General features: G+C 35.6%; 1 protein-coding gene across 1 annotated transcript; it reads left to right on the forward strand.

The window, feature by feature from the left end:
• The first annotated feature begins 567 nt into the window (after window positions 1-567).
• Window positions 568-897, forward strand: LOC107059157 (uncharacterized mitochondrial protein AtMg00810-like). Its single transcript, XM_015305598.1, has one exon. The coding sequence runs from the start codon at window positions 568-570 to the stop codon at window positions 895-897; it is 330 nt and encodes a 109-aa protein (XP_015161084.1).
• The last annotated feature ends 7,670 nt before the right edge of the window (window positions 898-8,567 follow it).

Consider the following 8,567-nt stretch of genomic DNA (forward strand, 5'->3'; position numbering starts at 1 on the left):
AACATAAAATGATAAAATCATAAAGTAGAAAGTAGAAACACCAAGTTGCTGCTCAAACTTGAATTAAATTGAGTTTTGTTTAGTTTAGACTTTAGGTCTTTAGGGTTTACTATTTTGTTATTTAGATTTTTGCTATTTAAGTTTAGGATCTAAATATAAAAATTGAAATGGGCCAAGTAAAGTTAAAAATTAAGTAATATAATAAATACTTTTAAATTTATTTAATAAAACTTTGGTTCTTCGGTGCACCGTAGTTTCGGGACCCTTACACCGAACTCCAAACCGAAGAACCGAAGTTCCGAAAAAAAACCGACACCGAACTGAAACACCGAAGAACCGACTCCAAAGAATCGAATTTTTTTGGTTTGGTTCGGTTCGGTTTTTTGGTTTTCCGGTATTTATGCCCACCCCTAGTGCAAGCCAATTGCAACTCCAATTGAATCAAATGTCAAAATGTGTGCACACGAAGGAAAAGATTTAGAAGATATGACAAAGTATCGACAATTGGTAGGAAGTCTTATTTATTTAACTCAGACTTGACCCGATATTTCATTTGGAGTTCGTGTGATGAGTTGCTATATGCACAATCCAAAGAAGCACCATATGGAGGATGCTCGACGAATGCTAAGATATGTGAAAAGTACAATTGATTATGGTCTTCTGTATAAAAGAAGTGAAGAATGTAAGTTGGTTGGTTACTGCGACTCTGACTATGCAGGAGATCATGATATTCGTCGTTCAACTACTGGATTTGTGTTTAAGCTTGGAGTTAGAGCAGTTTCTTGGTGCAGCAAAAGGAAGCCAATAGTGTTGCTGTCAACAACAAAAGCTGAGTATCGGGCTGCAGTAGTTGCAGCTCAAGAAAGTTCATGGCTTATGTTGCTGAGAAGGATTTAAATCAACTAGTTGGCTATGCAATTTCCTTGTTCTGTGACAATCAGTCAGTAATCCGTTTAGCAGAAAATCCCGTCTTTCATTCAAGGACTAAGCATATGGAAATACATTACCACTTCATCAGAGAAAAAGTGTTACAAGGAGAGATCAACTTAGAGCATATTAAAACAGAACAACAAATTGCAGACTTGTTTACAAAAAGCCTATGTGCCAATAAGTTTGAAAGTTTTCGTCAGGAGCTAGGCATTGCTAAGACTAGAGCTGATGTCGCGAGGAGGTGTTAAAGTCGTACAACATCAGCATATTTTTTTTAGTTTGACTAAGTCTTGCAATAGCTATTTTCTAGCCGATAGTTGTCACTTTGTTATTTAATTAGTTCCTGATATTTTCCTAGTTGTAGTTAGTGCAAATTTGTTTTCCTAGAGTTTAGGGAAAGTAGTTTAGTAGGATTATGATTCCACGAATTTTGTAAGCCTATATTAGGCCACTGAACGTATTACATAAAATATTCTGCAACTCCTTCTCTGCAAAATAGTTTTCACTGTTTTCTCTTTTCTTTCTTCTTCCTTGTTATTTGTCTTTTGATTATTGAGCTTCCTGTTGCGTTTAGTTCTTCAACTATTAGCGTGTGTACTTATTTTTTTTGAACCCCCTCAATGAAAATCCTGCCTTCGCCACTATATATATATATCATATTAATTTTTTACACTCTTTTGTATTCTTGATTTTTGAAATACAATACATATTTTTCTCATATGTTGCATGTTTAAATTGAGGGAGATATTTGAAATCAATGACATAAATACATATTTTTTCCTGAAATCGAGAGTCAACACATTTCATTTCTTTAATTATCAAAATACCATTAACTAAATAAATGTTCCTTCCAAAATTCCTAAAATCACGAAAAATTAAACTCAAATCAATCACATCCATCAAAATAGGTATCTCAATTCCACAAATTTAGTTGGAAAGCATGAGCTTCATTTAAATAACATGATAATATAAAAATGATAACAAAAATGAGCATTTAAAAGCTAAAATGATTGACTAACCCTCTCAATAAAAGGTGACTTTTCATTTTTCACCTATGTAATTGGATGTATTTATTTTTATAAAAACAAACGAACAAAATTACGATGAAATAATACTTATTTCAATTCAAGCCTGTATTAGTCTCAAAACCAATAGCTTATATTATGATCACTCATATTCATATAAAAATTATAAAATATTAAAATAAAATATTTTCTAGAAAATGAAGAGTGCAATAAATAAATTTATCAATGAAGCTAATGGTGAATAACCAAAGAAGAAAGAAGAAGAATAAGAGAGGTTAGAACTCTATTCCAACTCAAAATTGATGAGCAAAGATGTTCGGAGGGTTTAGAGTGATGAATCCTCCAACTTATATTGGTGCTTTAACTGAGGATGAATATGAATTTATAGTTAGCTGTCATGAGAGGTTGCCCAATCTTGAATTAGTGGAGTCCCATGGAGTTAACTATACATCATTTTTATAATATTGGCCCTATCAATTAGTGATGGAGATATTACGTTAATAGTAGGTCAACTGGATCATCTCTGTCATGCTCCAAGCCTACACCCTGAACGTGGCCGGCATTTGAAAATCATTGCTGGCCCAAGCGAACCTTTGACCTAGCTCGACTCTCAGCAGAAGACTTACTCAACATTAGATAAACTCAAATACAAGCTTTAACTTAAATGTCTCAAAGGAAATAACTCAGAAATGCATAAGAACATTCAACTGGCCAAAGAAGGAAACTCGACTCTCACACATTAACAAAGGAAATGAAAAAGATACTCCTCAATTACTATTGTCTTTCTATTAAGCCTCTAATACCGTGTGGGATTTTGGGACAAGACTTACGATCATCCTAACAAAACTAAAATAATAAATAAGGGATCATCTGAAAGAAAAGAGGCTCACCAAACAACTCTGGAACTACAAGTGGTATCAATGAAGCACCTGCTGATGACCCTGATCTCCTGTATCTGCATCATGAAATGATGCAAGCCAAATGACATCAGTACATTGAATATACGAGCATGGGAACGTTGAACGTAACATCAAAGCTTGAACTTAAAAATAAGGAAACATACTCACGTCAACTCTACTCAACTCAACCTCAACACATGGATACTTAAGTCAATACAATATAAAAACAACAATGAAGATGAAGTTTATATAAAGCATTTAAAATAGTAGATAACAACTCAATGTATCTATAAATACAAAATAACTCAATTTGAGAGATTGTCTAATCGAAAACTATCACTATAAGTTATATGATGATACAACGTCTCGCCCACGCTGCCAGAACTATGTTATACGTTGCCGAAGTATAAGACATCCTTAACTAAGTGGATTCACTAAGCTATGCTTAAAAGCAATAAGGAATCATCTAAAAAGTATGACCCTTTCTACCCACGTTGACTACATGGTTTATGAGGACTTTGAGTTGTATGAACTCGTCTACTTAGTTCCCATATATTCATTTTGAAAATGAACTCAACTCTCCTCATCCTCGAACTCAAGTACTCAAGTCTTAAAGCAAGCTTTAAAAAGATTGTAAAAGAATTTTCGAAATGACTCAAAAGAAATCTCAAGACTTTACTCTTATATCTACCTTGAATTTGAATTATGAATTCAAGGGTTATGATTCATGTTATGTAGGATCTCTCGATGCTTAGATGTACTTTAGAGTAGTTAGAATCAGAAAAGAGTGAAGCTACACTGTAAAAGAACTCAGACGGGTTAAACGGCAGAAAAAGGATGGGGGCAGGTGACCCTGGCGCACTGAGTGGCGCAGGGTGCTAGCCCCTAAATTTCAGAGGAATCTTCCTGGTGCACTGTTGGCGCGGTGCGCCAGCCAGCCCCCTGCCTAGAAAACCCAACGATTTTTGTTTCTCATTTTCTGACCCTAATTCGCCTAGAATCAAATGGTTTCTTCCAAACACACTTAGTTTAGTTTACCCAACTTAATTACATGAGAATCTACTTGAAAACTTTGAAGAACAACACTCATTAACAGGATCCTCGCCTCAACAACTCAACCAAACATCAAAATTCAAGAATGGAGGGCAACACTTCAAGAACACTCATCAAGAACTTAAATTTCTCAATCTTATGGATGAATTCGATAATGTAAATCATGATTGGCGTGTGGGTGAATGAACCATCACTATGGAAGCTTACATACCTCTTAGGAATCAAACCCTTGGCGAAATTCCTCGACAATTCTCAAGAACCTTGACGAACGCCTTGAACCTCTCTTGTTTTCTCCTTTTTTCCTCTTCTTGAACTTCTTCCTAAATCCTAAGCGTAATTTAGGATTTATGAAAACTAACAAATCATTTTGACCCTAAATATTACAACAACGCATTAAAGCTGATGGGGTAAGAGCAAGACCCAAATAACCCTTATTAATTTGGGTAACTTTCCTTATCTGGACAGGCTGACTTCAAACGGGCATATCTCCTCATTTGAACTCAAAACTTAGGAAACTCGGTGCCATTGGAAAGAGGATTCAAAGACCTTTGCATTTCATATCTTAAAGGCCACCTAAATCATCATGTACTGAACGTTATAATCATTTGAAGTGGACCCAAAACTCACAACTTAAGCTTAACTTGAACAAATCTTAAATTAGTTTTTCTAAATTTATCCTTTTCTAAGGTTGAGGTGTTACAATCTCCACTCTCATTGACTCAGTTTACTCAGGTGGTTTATTTCACACAATGAGAGGGGGTGTGAGAGGTCTAAATTTGAGGGTTTGCAACAAGAGGATATGCCAGTCATTAAATATGAGGTTAAATTCTATGTCTTAGTTAGACACGCTTCAATGTAACTTCCTATCGAGGCTGAGAGAGTTAGAATATTTCTCAAAGGTTTGATTATTTTTTGTCACATGACAGTTTCTTAAGTTGTTGCTTCTGGTGTTCAATTTCAAAAAGTCATAAATGCTTCCAAAGATTTAGAGATGAATCGATGTGAGGGATTTGAGTAGTATAAGGGCTAGCGGATTTGTTATTCAAGTTGGATATGGTATGTGAGTCACTTTATTTGCATGTACATGATTCTACTTCTATTGGATATTTCATAGTGGTAGATCAAGTATATCGATCGTATGTAGTTACTTTGAAGGGATATGATACTCAAGTGGGTTTGAAGGTCTTATATATGCTAGATTTTGATGTTATTCTTGGGATGAATGTGTTATCTTCTTTCCACACAATTTTGAATTTGTCATGCTAAGACAGTTACATTAGTTATGCCTAGAATTCTTATAGTAAAGTGGAGAGATTTTCTTAGTAACAGTTCAAAAGGGTGATATCATTCATTAAGGCTCGTCTCTTAGTGAAGAAAGGATATTTGGCTTACTTGGTGCGTATCCGAGACACTAATGTAAAGATTCTTATGATTAAGTCTATTTCAGTGGTGAGTGAGCTTTTAGAGGTATTTCCAACTGACCTATATAAGTTCTTCCACCTTCCACCTGATCGTGATATTGAGTTTTCATTGACTTATAACAAGACACTTAGCCAATTTCCATTCCTCTTTATGGTTTGGAACATTAGAATTGAATGAGTTGAAAGATCAGTTATTGGATTTGTTAAGCAAATAGTTCATTGGCTGAGTGTATTTCTGTAGGGTGCTCCAGTGTTATTTGTGAAGTAGAAGGATGGATATATACGTAGGTGTATTTATTATCATCATTTGAATAAGGTTACCATCAGAAATAAGTACTTGATACCTCGTATTGATTCATATGATAAGCTTTAGGAAGTTTTAGGTTTCTCCAAAATTGACTTGAGATCCAATTATCATTAGATAAAGGTTAGAGAGACCCTAAGATAGCTTTTTAGACATGTTATGGTCATTATGAGTTTCTAATGATGTCTTTAAGGCTGATTAATGCACTAACAACTTTTTATGAACTTGATGAATGGGATGTTTAGACCGTACTTGTATTCCTTTGTTATTGTATTCATATATGACATATTGATATACTCTCGTAGTAAGGAGAAGTACGAGCATCATTTGAGGATTGTGCTTGAAATTTTAAATGAGAAAAAGCTCTAACAAAATTTTGAAGGTGTGAATTTTGGCTTAGCTCGGTAGCATTCTCGGGATATGTAGTGTCCAAATAGGGTATTATGGTGGATTCTAAGAAGATTGAGACAGTTTGAGATTAGGCCAGATCTGCTTCAGCTACTGAGATTCAGAGTTTCTTCAGCATTGCAGGTTATTATCGACGATTGTAGAGGATTTCTCATCCATTGCATTCCCATTAACTAGATTGAACTAGAAGGAAGTGGCTTTCCAGTGGTCAGATGAATCTAAGGTGAGTTTTCAAGAACTTAAAACTTTATAGACTACTGCTTCAATTTTGACTCTACCCATGGAGGGAGAGGGTTTTATTGAGGTGAGTTTTCAAGAACTTAAAACTTTATAGACTACTGCTCCAATTTTGACTCTACCCATGGAGGGAGAGGGTTTTATTGTATATTGTGATGCTTCTGGATTGGTCTTGGTTATGTATTGATGCAGAAGGGGAAGGTGATGGCTTATGCTTTGAGGCAGTTGAAGGTTCACGAGAAGAACTACCCTACTCATGACTTAGAGTTGGTGGTTGTAGTGTTTGCATTAAAGATTTTGAGGCATTACCTTTATGGTCTACATTGTGAGGTGTTCACGGATCTTCTTAATATCCAGTATATATTCAATCAAAGGGATCTCAATTTGAGGCAATAGAGATACTTGAAGTTGTTGAATGACCACGACATGACTATTCTTTATCATCCAGACAAGGCAAATGTGGTAGCAGATGCCTTGAATCGGAAGACGGTGAGTATGGATAGTCTATCCTTGTTACAGTTTGGAGAGCGTCCTTTAGTTATGGGCGTCCCTTCATTGGCCAATAGCTTGTGAAGCTTGATATTTCAGAATTTGGTAGGATTTTGGCTTATGTCGAGGCTAGGTCGTCCTTGTTGGAGCAGATTCAGACTCAACAACTTGATGTTGATGATTTATGTAAGATTCAAGACAAGATGTCAAAAGTAGAAACCAAGGAGGCAATTTTTAATGGTGAGGGAGCTTTGAGGATAAAATGTCGTATTTGTGTTCATTGGATAGGAGATTTTACTAGGCTGATCATTGAGGAGGCCTATAGTCCAAGGTACTATATTCATTCGGGGGCTACTAAGATATAGAATGACTTGAAGAAGCATTATTGGTGGTGTTGTATGAAGAGGGGCATAGTAGATTTTGTATCTCAGTGTTTGAATTGTCAGAAAGTGAAGTATGAACAATAAAAGTCTGACGGTGTGACTCAAAGGATGTCCATACCTGAGTGGAAGTGGGAGTGTGTCTCTATTGAACAAGTTGCACATTTCATACTAGTTCAGACTACTTTTAATACAAAGAAGTTAACTAAGAACTATATTCGGGAGATAGTTCACTTGCATGGGGTGCCCATTTCTATTACTTCAGATCGAGGCGCACAATTTACATCTTGTTATGGCGGTCTATGTAGAAGGATTTAGGTACTTGGATGGATTTTAGTATAACCTTTCAACCTTTGACTGATGGTCAGTCTAACAGACTATTCAGATTTTTGAGGACATATTACGGAGGGAGTGGGTGATTGACTTTGGTGGTCATTGGAATTTGTTTCCTTTATCAGAGTTTGCATACAATAACAGTTTTTATTCGAGCATTGAGATGACACCATTTGACATTTTGTATGGTATGAGATGTCGATCTCCTATTGGTTAGTTTGATGCATTAAAGGTTAGACTGTGGGGTACAAAATTGTCGAGGGAGGCCTTGGATAATGTTAAGTTGATTCATGATAGGATTCTCATGGCTCAAAGTTAGAAAAAGAGTTATACAGATCGAAAGGTTTGCAATTTGGAGTTCATGATTAGAGAGCGGGGTTCTATTGAAGGTTTCACCCATGAAAAGTGTGATGAGATTTTGAAGGAAGGGCAAGTTGACCTCGAGATATATTGGTCCTTTTGAGATTGTTGAGTGTATAGGTTAGGTGGCTTTTACGAGTTGGTTTTGCCACCTAGCTTATCAGGTATTCACCCGGTGTTTCATATTTCGATGTTCAAGAAGTACCACCAAGATGGTGCTCATGTGATCCAATGGGGTTTAATGTTACTTGATCAGAATTTAACCTTTGAGGAGGAGTAGTAACCATCTTGGATAGGCAAATTCGGAAGTTCAGGTCGAAAGAGATTGCTTCAGTAAAGGTTCAATTGAAGCATCGTCCGGTGGAGGAGGCTACATGGGAGGCCAAGTCAGACATGAGGATTAAATATCCTCATCTTTTTTAGCATATAGGTACTTCTACTCTTTTACTGTTCAAAGATGAACATTTATTTAAGTGGTAGATGATGTAATGACATGTTAGGTCATTTTGAGTACTAGGACTATTTCGACTCTTCCCATAAAAAAATTAAAATGGAAATTTTGAACTATTCGGTTACTATGATTATTTAGTTAACGAATATTATCAAATAATTAATATAGTTGATAGTAAATGGCCAAGTCTATAATTTATTTAATAATCTTTACCACTTGACCCATATAATTAACTTAAGTTGGTGGAGTTTGTCACTTTTAACTATTATTTTAAAAA

This window comes from Solanum tuberosum, unplaced genomic scaffold (assembly GCF_000226075.1).
Source record: "Solanum tuberosum cultivar DM 1-3 516 R44 unplaced genomic scaffold, SolTub_3.0 scf00887, whole genome shotgun sequence".
NCBI classification, from domain to species: Eukaryota; Viridiplantae; Streptophyta; class Magnoliopsida; order Solanales; family Solanaceae; genus Solanum; species Solanum tuberosum.

Excerpts from the sequence above, each read along its gene's own strand:
- LOC107059157 (XM_015305598.1), top strand. The coding sequence starts at position 568 with ATGAGTTGCTATATGCACAATCCAAAGAAGCACCATATGGAGGATGCT.